This window comes from Temnothorax nylanderi, unplaced genomic scaffold, assembly GCF_030848795.1.
Source record: "Temnothorax nylanderi isolate EJ_2023f unplaced genomic scaffold, tnyl_v1.0 TNYL_tig0034_pilon, whole genome shotgun sequence".
Taxonomy (NCBI): Eukaryota; Metazoa; Arthropoda; class Insecta; order Hymenoptera; family Formicidae; genus Temnothorax; species Temnothorax nylanderi.
The window spans coordinates 120,814-146,466 of NW_027249096.1; the positions used below are offsets into that span (position 1 = coordinate 120,814).

At 38.6% G+C, this 25,653-nt stretch overlaps 1 protein-coding gene across 1 annotated transcript; it reads right to left on the bottom strand.

Moving 5' to 3' along the window:
- Gycalpha99b (guanylate cyclase 1 soluble subunit alpha 2) lies at positions 1-25,653 on the bottom strand. Its single transcript, XM_071703141.1, has 11 exons — positions 24,616-25,653; positions 12,287-12,366; positions 11,662-11,744; positions 5,407-5,752; positions 3,520-3,889; positions 3,128-3,307; positions 2,763-2,901; positions 2,265-2,431; positions 1,557-1,700; positions 558-712; positions 1-472 (listed from the first exon to the last, which is right to left on the bottom strand). Exons 1-11 carry the CDS (start codon positions 24,820-24,822, stop codon positions 280-282), a joined length of 2,064 nt encoding a protein of 687 aa, XP_071559242.1. The 5' UTR covers positions 24,823-25,653; the 3' UTR covers positions 1-279.

A 25,653-nucleotide genomic window follows, 5' to 3' on the forward strand; every position in this document is an offset into this window, starting at 1 on the left:
TAGATTCCATGATAGAGTTTTACTTGCTTCTTATATTTAGTAGGTATATAATGATTACAATCTAAGACTCTGCGTATAAATAGTATCCGCACAGGATTCTCTTTCAATATGTTCGTACACAATTAGCGCCATGCTTTTAATGTGCCTTTAGTGCCAGCTTTGAGAGCTCATATACATCGATCGGTCTGATAGTGTCGGGTCTGCCATCGCTATTATCGACGGTAATATCGTTAAAGTAACACACTGATCAACGGTAAGCGTCCCCGTATCGGAAGGTATCTACATATTGCTACTGATTCCGAGCTCCGTAATTGCAGCTTGAATATGCACGTCGAGAGGTTCGCTCGCGCCGACGTCGCTATGCTGATACCCATTCAGAAAGTAACACGTGCCCGATTCGCTTGCTGGCATTCCCTTGGGTAAATTGTCCTTGGTCCGCGGTTCCAATATGAATCCCGATTGTATTAAGCACCTGTAAGCACATTTGCAGCACCGTGAACGATACGCGCGTAAGCGTATATACAAGAAGATATATCTTGTAAAAAAAAAAAACGTACAGGTACGTAGTTGGACTGACGTTGACACGAAGTGGCTCGCTCGTAGATTCAAATCTATTCGCCAACGTGACGTTATGTCCAAAGAGACAGTATCTTGGCATCTTCTTGCCCACGACGCCTGCCAACACCATTCCGGTGTGAATGCCGATGCGCATCTGATAGAACAGTAACCAGGACAATCTAGTGAGTTCTTCGATAACCGTTCTGCACGCCGTATATTGGCGAACATAAAAAAAAGTTAGATGTGACAATCGCAAGAAAATATCAACAAGAAGAAGAAACGTAACTTGTTTTAAATGTTAATGCAACCGTGGATGGTTTGCGTTTTCTCGTATTTTCAAACCGGCCGCTTGTTGTCGTAGTTAAGAAATACTTTAAATGGAAAAAGTTTTAATAGCATTCAAGGCGAGAATAATAAACAACGGATTGTCTGCTCGAATGGATATGTAATAATCAGAAATAGCTCTTAATTGAAAAACTTTGAGAGAAATATGGCATTTTCCGAGAAAGGCAGAGAGTTATAAGGATTTGAGAATTGAAAGTTGAGAGATATTGTACTGATTATCATTTTTAAATATAAAAGAGAAAGAAGATTTATTTATACAAATAAAAATTATATTTGGAAAAAAATTTGACGAATGTCGCAGAGAACGTATTTGTAATATTTCTAGTATCACATATAAAATACCAATGTGGATGAATAAAATACCATATTTACAAAATTTTACATTTTTTTAAATATTTTACATTCAAACACGAAACGCAATGCCATGAATAGCATTTAAAAACAATATTTCCATGCCACTGTTTATGTTTGTACTCTATCTCGTAATGTGTTTTTCTCGCCTAGAGTAATGGAAGTAGAAACATTGTAATATACCAAAGTGCATAAAATTACAATAAAACTGCAAATATTTAACTATCGATATTGTGCTGAAAGAAAATTGCATTGCATGTAACCACGATCTTATCTGTAATCGTACGTAATCATCGATGTACCTTTATTGGCTTGCCTTCGTGAGTCAAGTGATGAGAGCACGTTTGTATCATCTTTAGGCCCATCCAAGCAATTTGTTGTGCATGTGTATTGGTATTTCGATGAAGGCCGCATGCAACGCAGTAGGCATCGCCGATTGTCTCTACCTGTGTTCACACAAGAAGAAAAGTAAAATCAATGCAGCCTCCATTCATGTTCGCATATAATAACTGCTTTTATAGACCATGTTTGACGTAATTAGAATTCCTCGATAAATTAAGTTGATGCTCGTAAAACAACATGTTCTTTACTCTATCGGCACTGTATTATTTGCTATTGTTAAAAAACGAAAATGCCGATAATGATAAGAAATTGTAAGTTAAACTCAGTTCTTGCGATGTCTCACAGATGGCAGCATTATACATTTTAGCAACCTAGCGGGAGTAGCGAGAGAAACTGTAATTTATAACTATTGATATTTCGAAGCGATTAACATAAAAGTATATATCATTTAGAAAACTTTTGTATGATAAATTAATAGTTATTTTTCCAATACGTCAAAGAACATTTAAACGTAATATATCTTTTAATTTTTATCAATTAAAAACTTCAGAAAGTGAAGAATGGATAGCTTCACTTGATTAATATAATTTAATAAATTAGTAATTATATAAAGTATATACCAGTCTATATAGTCCTTATGCAATTATTATTCCCGACTTATAACATACCTTATACACATCCAACTGACCACAGTAAAGGTCAAATTGCTCGTACAGATTTTGAAGCATGTTAATGACCATCATCGGGGTTGTTGTAGCGCAGATAGATGTAAATCCGACTATGTCGCTAAACAGCATCGTGACATCTGGATACGTTTTTGCTTCGATTGTCTCTCCTAAATAAACGATAGATATAAATTTAGATATAAATGTTTAATCGAGAATTTCTCATAAAATATAATAGTATTTTCAAGCCATAGTATATTCAAACGATCGAATAAAATTATAATTATATTTGCGATTATAGTTTATATTGATTTAGTTTTAATTTAATAGTTAATATATAATAGCTGTACTTTATACAGTTAACTCTTTATATTCATTCTTTCCATTTTCATACGTTATTACATTAGATTTCACTTGAAAAGTAAAGAGAGAATCTTAAAAAAGATACAAAAGTATTGCTTAGCTATATCTTGTGATCGAACATAGATTGTTGTAATTTACCCAGCCACAGACGTTTCGCAATATCCACCGGAAATATAAGATGTAGAAGGCTGACATTCTTTTCTCTTTCCGCATTGACCGCGAGGTTAGCTTCTTCAATAGAACTCTTCAATTTATCCATCCGTCTCCTTAAGCCATCCTGAAAGAAGATTACGTCATTGTATTTCGTACGGATATCAGGATACGATAATACAAAACGTCAATTCGTTGTTTTAATCATATTAAATGCAATGCAATCGCTGTATATTATTCTATCTTACAACCATTGATGACACAAAATATAATTGACTCAAATTTTTAATATTTTAAATAACACGGATGCTCGACTCGTGTGGCCACATAAAACCAGCCATGAATTTACTCACTTGTGCCCTGGCTTGCTCGCCAACGAGTATAACGTCCCTTGTAGCGTCGTGAAGAGGGATATCAGAAATGAAGAGTCCTCGACCCGTTAAGCCCTCGAGACCGTTCAAGAACGGTGAGCTTACGAATAAAATCGAGTCTGATTCTGGACAGTGTACCATCTGACCCTTCATTTCCAGGCCCTGTAATAAAGTAGAGAGTTTTTCTTATAAATTTACCGTACCACGTGCGTGTGTTCGAACAATATTAGTAATCCACTTCGCGCGGCAAGAGTCATGAAATCAAATGATTGCCTCGTCTAGTCTGCTTTTATTTGCATGTTTGTGTTTTACGCAGCACTCCGAGTTCGCGGGTAGTAAGTTAATCATCGTTAGCAATCATGTTATGAGCATACCTCCGCGGGATATTTATCGACGTCGTGCGGTCTCTGGAGGGTCAGGATAAACGGTGTATTCGCGCGCTTTAAGATCTCGTGAAAGGTCAGAGTGACGCCGTGAGGTCGTGTGAAGGCGAAATATGTCGATATCTCCCTGCCGAGTCGGTTCAAGTGGTGTCCGAAAATTTTCATGAAACCAACGCCGAGTTGAACGAGCTCCAGCTGACGGTCGACGACGAAGTGCCACGGGAACGCCTTGCAAAAGCACGCTACCCCCATACGAAGGTCCGTTGCTTCAGTTGAGAGTGGACGGAAAGTGGGTGACACCACGTCGCAATCGTCGTCTACGCCCAGCTGTTCGCTATAACGCTCCGGAGTAATCCGGTATCTGTAATATTCAAGGAAGCGGGTTGCAGGTGCTGTCCTTTCTGCCACGTAGAAGAAATATTCAATAAGGGAGCACGTCGGTCGCGCCTTTTTCCGTACACATCACGAAGCAATATACGCGTTAGAAACGCTGTTTCAGCGATATTGCGGAGTATTCCGCGTATAAATATCGGAATTGAGCTTATACTTAACTCCTACATTTTTACATGCGGATGTGATTGGTAGGAGAGTCAACATTTCTTACGATGATATAACCAGGGGTAATTACTGGCCGTTCTTCGCGATACCACATCGCGCGGATAAATGTAACCAAACCGATGAAACGTTTAATTAAACTCGGAAATGTAAGCGATGGTGCGGTGACAATGTTTTGCACGTCATTTACATGTTCGCGCGTCGATCTCATCCTTTCAGAATTAACGTGAGACTCGGTAGTACCGCACCTATCATCAAATATTTGCCACTGAGGAGAATCAATATTTGTTCCAACGAAAGGTTTGTACTCTCACGTGCTCTGCGCCTTTGCCTATATCTGCACGAATTACATTCTACTCACGTGACATTATTTCGATACACGCGATTTTGTGAACAAACATTAAATACGTTATGCAAAAGCGTACGAGCGATATAATAACAGTCGATATAATAAATCTGCATTTTCTTTCTTTTTTTTTCGGGCTACCACATTTTTAATATGTGACCGGTGTAAATACATACGTCGCGTCGCGTGATTGAAACGAAATGGAAACTCTACATAAACACATGAATTATTTGCATAAATAATGGATGATATATAAATAAATGCATATAAATTATTTGCACAAGGAATATTATTTGCCATGTCGCAAAAGTCATTCGGAAAATGACGCTTATATTGGAGTTTATGTCACAGCGTATTCGTGTTGATCATATCGACAATCCTGAAATTTCGTTTATCTATCTCTGCAGTCACCATTTACATTCGTTTATACAGGGATCTAATCGCAATTGAATTGAAAAATTTCGGGGAATATTGAAAAGGCCATAATCGTGTTGCACAGGTGATGTTGCGTCACCAATTTCCGCCGTATTTCTCCAAATCGTATTTCCAGAGCTTGTATCGTTTTGATTTCATATTTTTCGTTTGCTGCTCTCTCCCCCTCTCTCCTTCTTGTTCTCTTTTTATCGTTTCACGAGTAGTCGTTGAATCAGAATTGTGTCGCTTGAAAGTAAAGTAACACGGACCTCTGTATTCGTTGCCGCGGAAAACTCATTCGCGCGTGATGTTTGATAACAATTTTTGTATTCTTCACTAAACGCTGAGATAGCCTAGAAAATTTTCTTCGCTTTTTACGCTCCGATAGCGTTCTTTATGCCTACCGCTTTCAAAATCGGGCTGAAAAGGAACGGAAATTAAAAATCTCTGCATGAGACTTGGGGCCGGTATCCTCGATAAAAACGACATGACATACGAGAAAAAAAAATCGAGCTTGTCGGCCGCGATAAAGTGGGGGCAAAAAGCCTCGTAAAAAGATTTACCTAAAAAATTTTGTGTTGTAGGGATCCGGCAGTATATACACATCGGCTTTGTCCTTATAGAACTGCCTGGCTATGCCTTTCAGACTGCCCACCAGAAGATAGGCGATAGAAGGGTGGTCGGTGGTGAAGTGTAGCTCCAGCGCTTCCGGTGTGGCGATACACACAAACTCCGCCTCGGTATCCGATCCCGACTGATGCTGGACAACGTCGTTTACGCCGTCGAGTGTGGTCAGGAAAGCGGTCAGATCGTTCCCAAGGCAACGGAAGGCCCGTTCTAAGAGACCCACGCAAGCCCATGTGATCAACTCCTGTCCGAGATGATCGAAAAACGCGTTCACGTCGACGTCTGCAAAAGTTCCGCAAACATGAATTCGCCTCGAGGGAATTTCGTCGAGTCACTTTGGAACCGTTTATTTCTCTCTTTGCGATACTCAGAGAAGTGAGTTTCGTGAACAATATACAGTACGTCGTCTTAAAGTATATAACGCAAAAACCTTACACACGAAAAATAGATTTATTGCAGATACTCTAATTGTTAAAAAATGCCTTACGTTTATCTTAAGGACGCAGTAACGGGTATCTTTTTAAAAGTTTTTCTTTCGTTTTACAAAGGATTTATCCCTTTTAAACTTTTATGGAAAATATCCATGAATGCTCAACATGAATGTCGAATACTGCAAATCGGCGCATTGGAGAATTGCAAGTGAATCTCGCGGGATCGATAATATATGCTGCGTTTCAACTCAGTTAAGCCTGGCATGTTCGGGTCCCTTGCAAATCCGGAAATAGATGCGGTGAGCAAGGGCTGCTTTAACGATCTCGTATTATTTCACATCAAATGTCGGTACGAAAACACGCAATAATCATAATAGCGGTTGTATGGTCGTGCGATGGTACGTGATACTCCCGGTTAATTATTTCGGATTATATCGCATGCCGCTCCCATGATATTCCGTCATATTATATGCGACCCCAGAATCGATGGAGCGAATCGATTAAGTTTACGTGGTATTCATTGACATTTTTTTTTTTTAATCGACGGGCTTTTGGCGAACAAGCATCGACCTAATAATGTTCGCAAAGCTTTACGGTAATCGCGTGTGCCGTTAGCCCGATAAATATATGATAAATCACGCGATGAAATATTGCAAATGTTTGTTCGCGATCAACGATATAGGATAATATGTTGTCTGGAAATGGAAATGTTATCTGTGATTTATGTGTATATTTACGCTGCGATTAACCCGGAAGCGCGGACAAAGAAATTTTCGGCTAGAACTTTCTGGGTCACGGTGATACGCGAGCGAAATAGGAGCGACGCCGACGGTCTGTCTGCGTTGTTCCCGTATGAATGTGTCGGATGCTTTCTTTTATATATATTTTCGTAATATCGTAAATTCTCAGACGGTAAACGATTTTACTGTTTGACATCGCGAGCTGTCGGGCGTACAGTAGGGCCGTATAGGCTCTTCGTAAGTCAATCTTGCAAATGGCCTAATGTCCTGTATATCTTTGGTGACAGCGAGGTCTTAGAGTTTCTCTCGAGATTGCATTACGTTGGTACGGGAAGTATCTTCTATGCTCTGGTAACCACAGCAACAACCACTTCCTGTCGTGTATACGAAATGCGAAGTGATCGCGCTGCAGAGGCGCGAGGCGTAAGGACGAAAAGGGGTTCTGGGTCACGACGGATGGAAATAATGTGTGGCTTATGCCGACGATTTGTCTCGCTACGAGTCCTTATGAACAAAAATACATGTTTTCCGCTTGCTTGATAAACGACCGTGCGTATTTGTGGTATTTGTCAACGGGCGATAAGCGCGCGGTTTATATACGCGCATCGCTCATCGCCGCTAATAGACTGCAGGCACGGGGAGAATTTAATGGTTCGATGATTTTCTAGTGGCGCAAATATTGCGAGGTAAATAGAGGAAATTGTTAATTCATTATCGCAATCTCGTTTATTAATCACGCGCCATGTCAAACGTTTCCAAAGCTATTCTTATTTATGCTCACATGTGCAATTTACCGAATCGCATTAATTGCATTAAAATATACGCGCGGCCCTGCGCTTTTATCAGTGAACTTCGATATTCAAGGGTCGGCGTAATTGTTAACGCGGGGGGAAAGAGATTCCACCAGGATGGCAATTTCTTCACGGTGCACGCCTTTACGGTGTACGGCTAGGAAAAAAAAAACAGAGAGACCGCAGGGCGATTTTGTTTGAACTTGAAAGTACCGCGCTACGCGCTACCCTTGTCCTTTTTTTCAGGATTACATGCTTGGATACGGAGATCACTTCGACCGAGAATACGTATATGCTGCTACCGTCGTCAAAGGAGCGTCTTGACGTAGGAGATAAGTTGGCGATATATTTAACGGGAAACCATCACGGCGCGCTACATGTTTTATGGCGGGTAAACAGGCGTTTTCATATAATCGCTCTCACGGTGTGCTCGCAGCATAGTGCAAGCATTCTCTCTAATGCGGTTACATAACATCGCGCGTCGGGTTTATTGCGTTAGGGCACACCGTATTTCTAAGTTACGGGCGCTAAATTCCGTCCGCGATGCGTTCCATCCACGTACCAGACTATTAGTCACAAAGGGCGCATTACTCGAACGACGACCGTTGTCTTCGGCAAACGGACGCGACTGGGACTGGGGACTGGGGACCCCATTCATAAGTTCCGATGAGGAAGTCAGATCCGAATACATTACATGCGCGCATCGATTGTCCGTGATGATTAATGGGACGTTTCTGAAGCGTACTCCACTGTAACTACAGTACTCGACTACGGCCGAACGTAAATTGGGTTAATATGCGCTCGAATATGAAGGATCGTGGAAAATCATCTGACAACAACGCCGCTGTCAAACAGCATTATCCTTGAGTCTCCTGAATAATCGAGCTCTATGTCTGCCCATTATTGAATTTAAAATGTACGCGGCCATATAGTGTTGACTCTTTCGGATACAATAAAATTATTAATTCGAAACTTCTCAAATGATAATTCCGAGTAGCTGAAATCCTGCGCTTCTACATATGTTGCGAATGAAAAGAGCATATTTAGCATAGTACACATGAAATGTTAATTCATTAATGCATTAAGAACAGAAAACAACTGTACATGAAGCGTGGGTATAATATTTAAAGAGGGTATTAACCTTTCAATTAAAATTTCTATAATATGCTTATACATTTTTATATATTTTGCATAACGCGGCGTACATATTTCTTTTATCTTGAATACATTTATACTAAAGTAAAATTCTATGTACGTAAAATCCGCGAAAACACTTGAAAAGTCTGTTATACCGCTGGTTATGATTGCCAGCAACAGACGAGTGTTCCAAGTGACAGCTGTAACAACTTTCTGAAGAGACTTTAACAACCTTACTTCTTCCCAAAGAGTATGGGCTTGCTTATTTCAATTAGCATTCTGAAATATACCGGTTTCCGCGTGGGCTACGCGCTCGTCGCCGTTTCAATATAGATTGATCGCAAAGAAACTCAACAAGTTTGCAAAGTTTCCAAAGTTTCCAAAGACACCGTGCACTTCTGATACTTGCACGTGCATATTACACGAAATTAATTATCGTTAATGAGCGTGTTTGTAATTTATTAGAAGTGCAGGAGGATGTACTATCTAGGAATAATTAATGATACGAAGATTTCCAATTATAATCTGTATACATACTACGTCATTAGCAAAATAAAAACATAAACTATATAGCGTGTAAGATCATAAAATCTTTAATGCAACTTGTAAAGATGAAAGGGATGAAGTTAATTTAATCGCAGAATAGAAATGTGAGACCCGTACGATTGCATTGTAATACAATATACAATAACATTGAGGTACATAATGCCATTGTTCGAAGTCGGTACTAACAATAGTACTCAATGGAACGAGCTTTTATAATACGGAAATTCAGGGGCGAGTTGTAAGGCGGAATAATTTTTCGTTTCTTCTTGCCACGGCTTTTCTATATATAATCGATGAAATATTCAGTCGCGCTCCATGCGTCTCTCGTTCCACTTCTCGGAAAACTCGGTAGTCTCGGCTGCCAGCCTACGGGTGGTCCATTTATAATATAAGATTATCCTTACGGGACCCTGAAGAGACAAAACAAATTCGGGGCAAACTGACACATTTCTCCTATCTTGGCGGGTAGGGAAAAAGCATTTCGCTTTGTCGTTGCGTGTTAGGTTGAATCAATAAGGTGCTGCTTGAGCGTGCATAGGATAGGACTCGCCGTGTAACGGTGGCGGATCGGTATAGCATCGCGGGCATGATTTTCCGAGACCAGGCTCATCTAGTTCATTAATCTTTCGGAGTACGTATTACCTATCCGGAGGTTCCTTCATTAACGCCAGGAAACCTGCACACACATAGCCTATTTGTGTAGTCTATCTGCCTTGCAACAGCGCGTCCTTGTTAAAATCGCATCGAATCGTGTGATTGAAATATCGATAAAGGTATATCAGAGCACTTAATAGTTTCTAATCTCTGATAGCAAATATATATCGGAACTCTGATGCACACAAGTTTATGAAGTGCGATCAAGCTATTTCAAAACGAATAGAAAAGAAAGATATCGTAAAATTTTTGCTCGTTATAACATAACACATTATTTGTGCCAACAAGCGTAATTTAGACAATTATTTTTCTTTATTTATTCTCCCGCGCGACTGTATATATTTAAAAGTGTGTACATTTAATGTCTGTACAATTCAAAAGAGATTGACATCAGCGTTACTTTTCAAAAATAATATTAGCATTAGTTTTCTTTACACAAATTATCCTCGCGGTTGCATTTCAAGCTGAAATCAAAAATGCATGCGACAGACGGAGTTAAAACGCAGGACAAAATTAAAATATTATCATACGACGCCAGATTGCACGTCGCTATATGCAGTTGCTAGGGAAAGTAGAACGCGTAACCAAGGGTCCGGGGACGAACACATTTAGTAAAGCTGGAATAATTTGAATGTGAAGAAGAACGACTGCCTCGCCCCGAGCTTTATTTGTAACGACAGCAACGTTCACGGTCCTCATTTTAACTTCCATTGCAAGTGTGCATGAAAAATGACTACATCTTTTTTTAGTATTTTATTATTTCACTTTTGCAATTTTTTTGCATTAAATTTGTAGGTAACTTTGTTAATTCTCGTAACTCCCGAATTTGTTTCTCTCCTATTGGAGAGAATCCATTAATTCTTTCGACAGAAATAAAAGCGCAGATCGAGAAAAAAATATACTTTACCAATTGCTTAATTAATGGATCGCATTGTTAATGTCTTGGTTACTCTGGATTTCATTTGAGACGCGGTAAATATCGATCGGATTTTTCGCGCTAGTTTTTCTGTATTCATTCAATTAAAAACTCGGTCAAGCCTGTATTAACGGATTCTCGCGTTATCAGCTGCGCAAAACCGAAGCAGACAATGGTACTTAAGATATAATTGCGAAAAATGCAAAAAATGTAACATAAAATCGCATAATAAGTAATGTTTGGCGCTGACAGAGAATAATTCCAAATTAGCCTCCACTTGTTTGAATAAAACGATTAAAAATCGGCTAATATTCGGGACTAAAGGAAACTTTATAAAATTTCATATCCTTCTCTTCTATAACAGTTATTCTGTCAACCATAGAATAAGAATAATCGCGTTCTGCAGTCTCATCTTATTATAAATTATATAATGAAACTAATTTGTGCACTTAAATATTACATAAAAACATCCTGACCACGTAAGAGATTATGTGTCGTGTCTTCCAATTCTTTTAATTTCTTTCAATTCGAATTCCTTCCGATTCTGACAAATTTGCATATTCTTGGAACTAGCGTCCCGAGCTTTTTCTCAAGCAAACAACGTGTCGACGTGATAAGTTTTCATAATTTGGTTGCGATAGATTTATGATAATCGTCTCAACGTTTAAAGTCAGATCTAAACTAAGCACAAGCGAGCGCGAGCAAACACGAATGGACAAATTGTTTCAATAATGAGTGCGAACGATGCCTTACGGCAGCAAGTTGTTTGTTCTTCAAACTTCGTAACGTTCTGTTACGAAGTAACTGGTAAATAACAGTTTACCGAATCGTGAAAACGAATCAATGCAGTTTGATTTTAAAATTTACTCAACATTATAAGGTCAAATAATCTTCTCTGTTTGTATAACGAGTTTGAAACAGATATCTAATTTTCTTATTTAATTATTATTTAATTATAAAAATTATATTATCTTACCACAATCGTAATTTAGTGTCTCGTAAATGTCTTCCAGTAAATTATAGTTTTCCTCCTCTTCAACATTATTGAGAAGTTTTTCTCTGAAAAATAAAACAATATATATTTTATTATTAAAAATCGTATATATATTTAATCATAAAATTTAAGTGAGAACTTGCGAGACTGTTACTTTGTGGGTTGTTAGTAATTGAAATTTGATTTATATATTCTTTACAAATGTAGAATTTTTATAAAAATTTACATTAATATGAGTACATTTTACAAATTTTACTATATTAAATTGAATTACGTTATGGTTACATGGCATACAGATTTTCTTAATATACTTATTGTTAGTATGGATTTCTTTAATAATCTCGTATAAAATATAATGTCTCTCAAAAGGTATTGTATCATATTTATACTTTTTAAAAAATAAAACGTTAAAGCATAGCTGTATTCATTAGTTACATCTAAAAAGTTTGTGAGTTTAATAAATTAAATGACTAACAATTAAAAAGTTTATTTACAATATTAAAAATTGTTTTATGACAACGTTTCACTCAATTTCTTTTATTTTTTTCCGCAGAAAGGTATCTGCATAACACATATAATAGAGAACATTTTTAATGAATATACTTACAAAGACGATGTTGTCGACGTTGGAAGAGGTACTTCATGTTTATTTAATAGAGCTTCTAGCGCCACAACCACCACTTCATTCTACAATGAAAATTAGGATTTCAAAAATAATTATGGAAGAACAAAGTCAATTGTTATATTAATTCTAATAAATTATTTTTCATTCCACAGCCATTTTGCGTTATTCAATTAAATTAACAAAAATTAATGAAAAATCTGAAATGATTGAAATATTTATAACGTAGATCGTTAACAAACAGTAACACTCCACAAATTGTGAAAATAATATACAAAATTTTGTTTAAAAAGATGTGATAAAAGCCAATATTAAGTTCTCTTAAATGTTATAAAGTCAATCATAAAACTACATACAACATATTACAATTTAAAAACATTTAACGCATGCCGCAAAAAGTTCACTCGTGCACATACATAATTCAGTGCTGTGTATTAATACCGAACTTTTATCGAATAACATTGTCGGTGGAGGCTGTACGTAATTTTTTTTTTTTTCAACGCATTTGAAAGATTGATATTTTCATGCACGCAGGTCGTGTATCAATGTGGTCAGACTAAATTATACGAAGTCCGATTTAACGACGTGTGCGTGTAATTCGGCAATCGTGCAGTAATAATCCGATAGTTATTATGCGGTGCCTAGATTTTCGTCGTAAATTACGACCTGCATTTTACAACGAGAATTATGGCACCATTTGGAACGCTCATATGGGCAATTCTTCTCAAGAGAATAGCGCGCTTGGGGGCACTCATATGGGACATTACTTCAGCCACGTGACCTTCATTGCATAACGTTGTTAGGAGCAGAGTTATTCTCTAACTTAGCTCTCGCACGGATTCACACTAAGTTGCGATTAATATCACGTTAAATGGCAATTAATAGTGGCTAACTATATGTACATATCCTAACTATTACCCCTGGGAAATTCGCCTATGCGAAATAGGGAAATTATAATACCATGGCTTTTCCACAAGGCTGTTTCAACACTTAACAAATGCGCAAAGTAATGTTGAATACTATGTACGAGAAGCTTTAATACTACATAATCCGATACTTTATTATGTAACATAACGCATAATAAATTATAAAAAAAGTGAGATACGATGAATTATTCTCTTTGAGCTGTGTGCTTTTTATTATTATAATTATTGTTAAACGAATTATATCTTTAGCTGGCATAATAAAACTTGGAGAAAATATCAATAGATTGATTAATTGCTGAAACTTCTTGCGTCTCAAGAAAACTGAGAGAAATTCACGTATATCTCTCTGTATAAATGATACTACGAAACTTGATGTTAGCAGAAGAGGAAAAGAAAGTCTCTTTGATTTTGATATTCCATTTCAACGGAATTCACTGGATACATAACAATTTGTCAAAATAATATCCGACAAATGACATTATCCACTAACATTGACAGATGATATCCATTTGTATTGGCACATCACGAGAAACAACATCTAAAGTAATCATCAATAACTCGCGCGAGTATAATCAATTACATTCCACAATTTTGCTAGATATGTACCGATATATTTAACAATTCGCAAAACAAAATTTCTAAAATATGCGCAACAATATAAAAATTTCAAATTAGATGGAGCGACATTATTGATGCAAATTACTTATAATCCAAGATTATCATAACGTCAAAAGTTTTAATATAATCTATTAGAGCATATAATTAATTAAATCCTGAATGTTAGTTAGTTTAGCGAAACATGAATTATGTACCAGCGTTCATTAATAATTGATTATGGTCTATGTTGGGAATTAGATCAGGGATGATCCTGCGGAAAATCAGGATAACAAGCTAATCTTCTTTGCGTATTAACATTTCTTGTCATGTGCGTACGTGGGAATCATAATAATGCGAATTAAATATACTCGCTCACAAAGAACAGGAGATTAGGATAATTATGTTTTAGATGCTAACATACAGCGAGCTATGTATTGTGACGGCGTCGATTCCAGGTGCATTGTTTCACAGCCGCGTTAAATTCACCGCATCTTAATTTTCAACTCGTCTGATAATATAATACAAACGAACTGCTATAATGAAATTATATACACAAAAAGAAGGAAAATGGGAAAAGCGGTTTAATTAGTACCTCGCGTATAAGTAGTTAAATTACTTTCTAACTTTCCAGAGACAGTTGCGCTCTTAATGGAAAATATAAAATTTAATGACTTACCCTGTACGATTAATATGTCAAAGGGCAAAGCGAAAGAATATACAATGAATATTTTAATTCAATTATGAATTGATTAACTTATTTATATTAAGGAGTATAAAATAGCGCTTTCAAAGATGTTTTTTCATCTAAAAGTACGGGAACTATAAAAACATTTCACATATATATTTTTTACATAAGACGAAAGAAAAAAATATGATAGAAATTTGGCAATGCATAATGTTGTTCAACCAACGCAACGCCTAGATAGTCATACCGATTGGAGCCAAAATCGATAGAAGGTCGCTCTAGAATGGCAGTGGAAGGTCATTCAAACTACTTGTGGGAGGACAGTCGAAACAGACATGCGAAATGACATGTTTGTCAGTTTATGCAGTCGCAGGAAGTATTACTCGTACGTCAGTTTTTGTTAAAAATGACTGTGAATAATTTTCGATATTTTCTATTTGAGACTCATATTTTTACTATTGCGGCAACTGAGAACGATTAACATTTTATGCATCTATGTTCTCGCGTAAAAAAGATTTTATTGCGATACATGATTATTTTACATTTTATTACAATATTATCGGAAAAAGAAGAGAAGTAAAAAAATAAACAGTTTTAGTAATGACATCTCTAAATAACTGTCTTGTAATAGCATATAGTATAGGGCTTAGATAAGAAAGCTGCGCTATTAATTGCGAGATGTCGTCAGCTAATATTTTTATAGCCTGGGGCGTCGGCCATCTATTATTTCACGCCGACTTCGGGAAATCAAAGTAAGTGCGCCGCGAGAGATACTTTAAGTGATTTAATACGTAGAGATCCCTTTTTATTTTTGCATTTCAAATACTTCACAACGCGATGGCTGTCGCAACGAGAGATTCGCGCGCGACGTCTGCCCCGCTATCGCTACAGCCAATATTACTATTTTATCGGGCACTTTCGCACGGCAGGAATATTCATAAAGCTTCGTCGCCTGTAAGAGAAAGGAAATAAATGATGGGAAGCAAATTACTGACGCAGCAACGGAGATATACGTAAAAGTGTACGTACCCGCGCGACGAAACAATATAAAGCTTGTGCTCGAGTTAATATGCAATTTATTTCTCATAAATATTTGCCTAATGTTTTCGCCGCGGGAAATATGTTATAAATCGTCATATTCATCGTTTCGTAAAGGTATAAAATTACGTTTCACGCATCTCTTCACTTTTGACAGGGCGTATAAATTACAATGTCACACACATATGTTTCGTCGCAACCAATACACACGCATACTTCGCGAATCTCCAATAAAACTTCTGTATACATAATTTCCATGCTAAATTTTTTTTTCGCGTTCAGAAGTTGTACGAATACTACGCATTAAGCAACTTCTTGCAAAACTCTACAACTTCTTGCAATCACGCTGATGTCGATCCGTGGTGCCTGCACTTACTGATGCAGGCATACACGGCTGCGCCTTCGTCACGATGCGTATCGACGCAATTTCGCAAGTAGGAGGAAAACTTGATTTCCGTCAATTTAACTAAGTAACGAAGTTTCTGTCGCGTCCGTCCAATTTATCGAGTGAAATGGAGCCCCGTGTGTCGAACCGGTCGCCTGTCGCCATAAAGCTTGTTTCTACCGATGTGTCATTCACGGTAACAATGATTAGTCACGAGCGTCCTCCCCTGGAATTCATGATGCAAATGCAACGCGTTTTTGCAATTTCCATTCGTCCTTGTGTATTTACGCGGCGGGATTGCACGGATTAAAGTAGAGTATACCAACCGGATGGAACAATTCACCATATTGTGTCCGACTGTAATCTGCGAAATGTTAAACCATGTAATAGGTACCGTCTGTTGAATAGCATAGTTTAATTACTTTTGGCGGCGCACTGGATGTTCGTGCTACTGCAGATTGCTCGAGTAACCCAGTTGTACCCTTTCGCTATAATCAAACTCATTTATATTATTATTATTATTATTATACGGAAATACATGCGATCTTTATGTTACATCTTAACGTCCACCGGTCGTAACAACATCCCTAATTGTTTAAAGAAATGTTAACATAGTCATATCTCGTTATATAAGTATAATATTCCTCTTTCTCTTTTCCGTTCTCGAACTAAACATTGTAGAGGGATACTTTGTTACATTTGTTGTATCATTAAACATTTCTTTTTACAAAAGATAGTCCCTCGTTGTAAGTAACCTTAGCTTCTCATAAAGACTTTGAGTTTGTACTACAAAGCGCAAAGGGACTCTGTACTCGAGAAAATAGAATGACGAGAAAAAAGATTAATCTCGTGTACGTCCCTAACGTAGAATGTACCTAACGTTTCTTATAATGAATAGTCGACAGCTTGGTAAGAACGAGTGCCACGTGGTTAAGTAAGATACACCGAATGTCTTTCCGTTTTGTGGAAATGATTGCGTCTTGCGAAGCGCGCGCGCGCGCGCTCGCATTTTTAAACTCGACCGACGCGCGTACTTTTAGCGGCAATTTTCATCAAGAAAGGAATTCTTGAATATACTGCTGAACTAGCACACTCGAGAGACGAAAGAGATACCGCAGACAATGGTAAAGACACATTTGTGAAATAATAAACAAAATTTTATTTTCCGCAATGTTCGAAAAAATTCTGCACTATTGCGTTAAAAGGATATATCTCTAGATATAGGGCAGTAAACAAAATTACGATTCTTTATTAATGTTTTTTACGAGGTACCGCATCTTTACATTTGCGGGAGATGCGATGCCAAACTTGCCGAGCATTATATTGCTGGTTTATCTCTGACTTCTGGCCAACTTTGAGAGATGTTACAAGATTACGGTATATCTCTGTTGCTTCTTGGCGCGTGTTTTCTTCATGTCAAGCGAGATATCATATGCAATTCTCCAGAGTCATGAAACCGTAATAGCTGACTACTTTCGTATGTGTATGTGTATGTCGAATTGAAATAGAGACAATTTATATGAACTTCTGAGTTTAATGAAACACTTTCTGTGTAAGAATAATCACAATAAGATAAACACAAAAGATACCAGACATAAAGGAGCTGTATTGTAGCGATGAATAGCAGTCTTTGAATGGAGTGTTTTGTTTGCAAAAAGAGAGATCCTATTCTTCCGAAATGTCTAATCATTTGTACGTGTTAGCATTGTTATATACATACGATATATTAATACCGTATCTACACTGTTGGAAAATTTGTGTTAAATATAACATAAATCACATGTCGCAAACGGTCCACTCAAATTTTTGTGTTAATTTAACATAATATGGATGTGTTAAATGGAAACACCGATATTATGTTAAAATATTTCAATAAAAAGGAAATGTAATTCTGATTGTAATTTGAGGTTAATTACGTGTACAATTAACATAACTTTTATGTTAAAGTTAAGATTGTAAGATAAAATCAACATTCTTTTTCTGTAAATTTTTATTCCCACTTCTGTTATATAGAGTAAAATCAACATTCTTTTTCTGTAAATTTTAACACATTTAATAAATACGTTCAAATTGTTTTACTTTAACATATTTTTTAAATTGTTTTAATAATTTTACATTTTAAATTTGTTAAGTTCAATTAACATAGCAGGCATATGTTAAATCTACACATGTATGTGTTGATTATTTTACACAAAAATTTTAACAAGGACCTTTTTTAACAAAACTACAAAAATTTTCCAACAATGTATAATATAATAATGTATGTACCAACATTAAGTGTTCTATGAACTACTTTCCGTTCCATCAAGCGCTTACAAATAGAACTGCAGCAAATTCTATAAAAACGATGCAATAGATATGACTGTTTGCCCGTTGGGATTTTCAGGATGAGACACACACATATTGCAACGTCGATTTGATAAAAGTTGAATCTCTCTCTGGCGTAGTTTCAGTATTTATGTTCCGATAAAGGTAAATATGAATCCAGCATATAAATTAACTCAAATCCATCAATCTCGCGTACAATAATGTTTACGTTCGCGCCTTTTAGCGGAGAAAATACAAACATATTTATTTTAGATTGGGCATTAGGTACGGGACTAGAAAAAAGTAGAGATTCAGTTAAGCCTTAATTCGGCTTAAGAGAGATGTTTATGAGGGTAAAAAAAATTCTTATTAAATTTCCCACGAGAACATCTTTCTGTAACATAATTTTCAAGGCGCCACCGGAAATTTTATTCGACCTCACGTTTCCGCTTATATCCATTCGAAACTATTCAAGAGAGAAAGAGATATACGGAAGAGTATCTGCGACCATTTATCGATCTGGCATATTTCTCGCCGTAATGGCCCCGAAAGCATCCCCAGCTAGTCCCTCGAAGAACTGCGCTTCTCAGAGAAAATCATTCGTCCGCATACGAGGAGCGTCGTGCAACGTCGGATCATCTATCACGGGGTGGCCCGTCGTAAAAACGTACGGAGGGTAACACGCGTGTTATGCAAATCTATCAAATCGATCGCGCGTATTTCCATAACATTGCGATAGCGTGGCAGACGGTGGCGTGGTATACGACGGAACTACATTTACGACCCTTACGATTACCCGACGATGTTGGAAGTGCCGTTAGAAACGACGGATGTATCGATCGCCCCTGAAGAGCGGTATTTTGCATTGCAACGAACGCACGATTAAGTTCTGGTAAGCTACAGATGCGAAACGTTGTTGCCACGAGCTATTCGATTTATTCGCGATGGGAAAATCATACAAAAATATGTACATTTAATATACTACCAATTGTACTACCAAATAGACAGTATAATTCTTCATAATCGGATCGCGTTGCGTTCTGTAACTAATAATAATAATACCGCTTTGCAATGTGATTATCCCTGTACCATCCCAGAGTAATCTTCCGATCGAAGCTTAAGCCACTGATTGAAAAATTGTACGTTAATCTTCATTTAAGTAATATCCGATAATTCCGACTAATGCCTCAAGCTTGCACGTGTAATTAAAATTTTCCCAGCGCTTTATCTCGATCCTCCTCTACCGTGCACGTAAATTTCAGCTCGGTGCATGCGACAGGTATAGTACGCGTATGGACTTTCGAGACTGTGCTTAAAGTTCCGAAGTGTCATGATGTAGCACGCGCGTCGGTTATCGTAGCGCGACTGCATTTATGGCCCCGTGAATTTATACGCAATATTTGCGTCGGTCGTCGGATACGCGGTGGCTATTCGCGGGGGAAGAGGGCGGGGGGAGGGGAGGGGAGAAAGCTTGAAATATTAATATCACGCATCGGCTACGAGCGATATGATTCGACGCAGAAATATTGTGTTAAAAATATTCCGCGCATCTGGCATCCGGGTGAAATTTAATAAAACGCGGGACATCAAATCTGAATATATCTATTTCGCCCGTCATTTCCTCCGATACGACGTTTATTAAATCGTAATTAATGTCCGAATCGCCGATATTACGTTATTATTTTAGTAAATTTCCCGCGTGAGATAAAACGCCCGTTAAATCCACGCCCCGGTATCAACTCCCGATCTCTCGATTAACGCAAGCCGCATGATACATCATAGTGCTTCTAAACACCGAACGGACGATCGAGGTACACCATTATTGGGTCAAGCACGATAAGTAAGTTACGTGCTACTGAAGTTTCTCGCGGGCTGCGAACGGGCGTTTCTCACGACACAGAGCCCAGCCAGCGTTTAAGAAGCCGCCGTTAGAAATGGCTCGTTTAATACCGCCGCTCGCTCCGGGATTAGGCGGGATAATCTACTTAATGCTCGTTTACGAGCAGCTCCTTTAGAGCGCACAAAGGAATTTCTCGACATTCCACTGTAAAAATTTCAATTGCTCTGACAAGTGAGAAATAGTGGTTGCACCGTACTTCTCCGGCGTAACTACTTCGTAACTTTTCTCTCCTCGTCGACTTCTCTTCGTTGGACGGCACCGCATTTGCGTTCGTCTTGCGCTCTTCTACGACGTTGAAAAAATAATAATAATAATTGGCAGAGCGTGATGGTCGAAAGCCACCTGCAGAAACAATACCTTGATACCGCGCTCGTTAGATTAATTGCATTTGAAATTTGCAATCCGCCTTCTCCACCGCTACGCTGCGTTGCGCGCAAGTATTGTGCTCGTAAAATCCAATTCCGATTTTACAGCACCTTTTCTCTCTATATCCACATACATATATACGCGTGCACATACGTACACACGTACACAGTAGATATATATCCATCCGATATATCCGATCTACTTTTTTACGCTGTGTTAATTCTCCTGGTATCGATATATAATGGTTCATATATAGGGTATATATGGATTTTATTTTTTAATGCTCGCGTCATGTCGAGCTGGTGAGAAGCTATCATAAAATATCGGTTCTTCAATAAAGAAAAGTGCGCGATGACATCCATTATACCAGAAATATCTTGGGGCGTCCTTGGCGAGATCTCTCTTTTCATTTGGAAAGATTAAAACGGAAGCTGATAGAAAGACGTCGCGCACTGCCAGGCTGCGTTTTGCTGGGTTAATAGCACCTAACCCTTACTTCGGATCTACAGCGTTTACCTGCTTTAGAGTGCCGTGTTCTCCACGGCACATTAGCGATTCGTAACATTCGCCCTTCGCGGTCATTTATTCATCCGCTTTGGGGAAACTGTTTGCCACATCAAGCACTGTTTGCGACGAACGAAGGAATATTCGGCTATGTATACACGTTGCAAAGCAATCTCGTGTTCTCCATCCTTCCAGACTAATTGCTCTTGACCCTTTTAGCTTGAAGCTGCGCGCCGAATACTCGTTTCTACGTCATCTCGAAGTACGTGACTCGTCGAGTTTTTTTTGAAAAAAAAATCCGAGGAACGTACAATTCCAAAGACTTATAGTACTTACGGGCGCGAACAAAGAACGTTAGATTCTCGAAGACTTTCCCTCGAGTTAACGAAATTATAACATTTTTAACGTTATAGGTTAAGGTGCAAACGTACACCTGGCCGCGCTACCCATATATATTTTGTATTAGTGTTAAAGTTTCAACAGTCTCATTTAGAATTCTGTATGGTTTATTGATTTTCATGGCACCGGTAGAATATCGCAAGCGTTGAAATTGAAACTCTGGCCGTAACTGCATTACTGCGAATTGGCAATCGGATTCTAAAATTGCGGTTATAATTTTCAAATAGCCATATATTTAATGGACTTCCAGTTTACGCTGTTACGTCGAATTCAAAGCGAGGTATTTAATAGAACGACTAGAATTTCCACGGACACGCGGAGAGACGTGCCGCCGTTCGCTGCATTGAAGACGAAAGTTTCAGTCTCATTGGAAATTTTCCGTTGCACTTGTCAATTAGAATATTAGAGACGTTATATATACCATCACGTGAATTAAACGGAACTCACGCTTCGCAGTCCATTGTCTCGCTTGAACTTTCACGAAAGTTCAACCGATATAATGAAACCCCTGATTTGTTCCTTCGAATCTCCGTCTCAGTAATATTTATCCAGAGCGGCTTTAATCCAATATGAGCCGTTAACCGCAGAGTTTCCATTTATTCTAGATCCCGCAAAAAATCTCCAATTATATTTATTAGCTATCAATCGAAGAAAGGAAGAAGACAAAAAGACATTTCCACACAAGACGTTTATTGCGTTTATTTTAGCTCTCTTGACTTTATCTATTTAGGTGAGTAAAGTAATTAATTATTATGTCGCAGTTACAAATCGATGGCCAGTAGGAATCTAGGGCGCGACTGTTTATGCAATTAATCAAATTTTATGGTACAAATAATTATACTTATACTTGATTGCGATTTTCAACGCCGGTTTTGACCTTTAACTTTAACGAATTAAACTGAAGTTTACGTTTGTGATAAGATCGCTCCTGATTTTAAATTTCTACATTTTGTCAATCGACGTCATGTAGTTTAATTTCAAAATGTGGTGACTGTGATGACTGTGATGAAATATTGAGAGATGGAAAGTATTTAATCTTTGAGAATATATTTTTATGTTCAGTCATTTTTGTTGTTAATTGGCGCTTAGTTTAGTCTACATATGACGCTTCGCAATCTGTGCATTTTATTGTATACATGATTTTTCGAATTACGATGTATTGAATTTTTATATACTTTGATATATTTGTCCAATTTGTCGAAAACTCTATATCTATTTGTCAAATTGGTACCTTTAAATGTCGTTTTTGTGTTCAAAATTATTATAATTATTTTTAGTCATTATAATAATTGATTATTTTGCGTCTGTTTAATAGTAGAATTTTGGGCAAAACGAAAAATCTGTTTTTAACGAAAGGAGACGGTTTCTATCGCATAAAATTATAACATAATACAACGTAGTCAACAAGTATCGTTTCGAACGCGTTCAATTTTATCCGTTAATATGAACTTCGCGTCACGTTCCGTTTCCGTGCCTATTCTTGCGAGGAACTATTCATTTCCACTTCACTCGTTGTATATCGAATGCTGATAGTGACCTGTGTATATGGCTTAACACCTCTTGGATTTGCACACGCCGTTATCATCCTAAGTGCCACGTTCTCGTCTTCCTTAATCTACCATCAAACGCCATTAACTCCCTGAAATACCAATGACATTTGCCAACTACAGGTACGATCATGCGATGGGAATCGATCCAACGTGATTGGATAGCGATGGAAAATTCGTCGAATTGCCGCATTTCAATAATCGGGGCTGATATTATCTCGACGATGAAACCAGTACGACCTAACCCAGCGAGGCGTATACTCTTTAAAATGTATCGGAAACTAATCTTATCTTTTCGTAAAGAGATTATTTACGAAGTAACATCGATTTGTGTTTCGTGTTAAGAAGCTATTATTCATGTTTATCACGAATGGATTAACGAAATTACTGCGGCTACATCAGTGATAAACATCAATAATATGTTTCATATCTCCTTCAAGTTGCTTACTGTGTATAATTTATTACGTAAGTTCTAAAGCTGCGAGGAGAGCATTATGAAAGCATTATGAAAGAAGTACACATTAGCGGAAGAGACAAGACTTTCGTGCCAAGTTTAATGCAAAAGGCTTTAGTAAGAAGCTCTATACCTCTGCAAGACAAGGTTTGAAAACATTGGCCGTTCGCGTGAGTCGCTAACGCGGTTTGCTTCCGCGCGGAGGAGGAACTTGGAAACTCCTGCTTTCTCTCTAACGGCAGCGGCAGGAAACTTTTCGTTGGGATTTATTACATATTTCTGACCTAGTTCTCAATGAAAAACTGTCCCGATTCCCATAGTGATTCTCCGTAACCGCGCGCGCGTTTATCGTATGGAAAGTTTGATAGCGGTTTCTTTACAAGAAGAAGAGGATGTGAGAGTATTCTAAGAGTTCGTGCAGTATTGTAAATAATTATTAACAAAAATGCACATTATTATCAGTGTACATGCCCCGTAATAGGGCAGCGAAAGTAATTTTGTTGGTCTATTAGGAAGGGTGGAGGATCAAAGTACTCGTAAAACGTTGTTGACTCTCATAATAATTTATCTCGTGTTCTTTAGGGCGCAGCCAGTTAAATTAAGGCAAATGTCGTCTCAATTTATCCGCGCCGACATTTGGGTCGATGTGATAAATATAAATTCGACTATCCGACGCTCTGGTACTGCACATCAAAACGACCTCAATTCGGCGTCTCGTTTATCACGATCGGTTGTGCCGTCTTTGAAAACGGAACTCGGTCACAATCCAAATCCGCGGTTATACCATGCTTTAAAGGCGGGAGAACGGTGAAGGAGGAAATTCGCAAACAGGGAGGAGTGTACACAGACGGCAAAGTGGAATAAAACCTCGGACGAGCTTGAACCAATTGCGTGTCACCGTCTGCACTAATCCGACTTTGAACTCATCGAGAGAAAAGCCGTATAAGAGCCAGCTGATCCGTTGCGCGTTAAAACTATTTCTTACGCGGTCTCTCTCTAGGTCTTTCCGCTTTCATCTAAAAGCTTGGGGGACGATGCATGCAACATCTATTTGTATAAGTTTTGCTACGACGTCAACAAGATATTAAAGAGGTACATGCTGAACAGTGGTGAAAGCAACGCTGCGACGAGAGATCAGAGGTGAGGACTGTGTAATGCGACGGTATAGCGAAAGCTGAAGGAATAATGTTGTCGTTTATTTAATACCGAAGGGTTAGTCAGGAGGGTCACCGCGGCTCTTAGGTGCTTCAAGTTAAGTGTCTGTGTGTCCTCAAGGTCGTCACCATCTTCTCCTAAAAGCGACGACGTTATCTGAACCGACGTTTGCCGGTTCTGGACGATTCTGGGATGGTACCCTTCCCCGCGACTATCATCCCTGTGGGTTCGTTTGAAGCGTGAGAATGGACATGCCATCTTGCAAATTCGTCGCTCTATTGTAGTCCAAGGGATGGATCACCCACAAATTGTCAACGTGAGACGTGAACACGCGGTATTAATTAATCAGGGACATGCCGCGCGTCTCGTTGCGTTTATCGGCGATCAGCTGGTGCTGCCTGAACCTCCGTGTCCGTGTACCCTCTCACAGCACTTGCCAGCAAATTTTGCATATAAACGTGACGTTCTTTTATAAGTCTGTTCGCAGCCCTAATGTCATATCGTCGGTGTTCTAAGCGGTACGCGAACACGTGAAACCGATCCGAAAATTCGCGACTAACACCGCCTTCGTCGTTGTCTTCACGTTCGTTGCCGCGTTGGCGTCGCTGGTACCGATGTCAATGCCGAGCGTCGCGGGGCCCGTCATCCTCGATCGCCAGTTATCGTTTATCGCACGTTGTGGAGGGAAGCCTCTCTCGTCACCGCAACGCGCTCACTGGGCTCACGTTTATCCGGCGTCGTCTACGGCCGCCGTCGGGCCGGACGCGGTGCACGCGGTTGCATATCAACTCGCGTCGCCTTTTAAAACTCGCTCCCCCAAAATCGCATTTTTAGAACATTTTCTCTTCACCGTGGCTTTGCAAAGTCGTTTTCGCTACGTGGCCCTCTGTCGTTTCTTATTTTCTACTCCACGATCTCGCTCCCTTGGGATGCCAAAAGTACGCCCCAATCGCGCGAGACTGACAACCGTAATTCGCGCGCGGATTCACTCTGTCAGGGATGCGGCAGATCGTCGACGGGTACACGGATACATAGCGAACGACGTAACGGCTACGTACGTTGCCGTGCCAGAGCGCGTAGCGCCATACT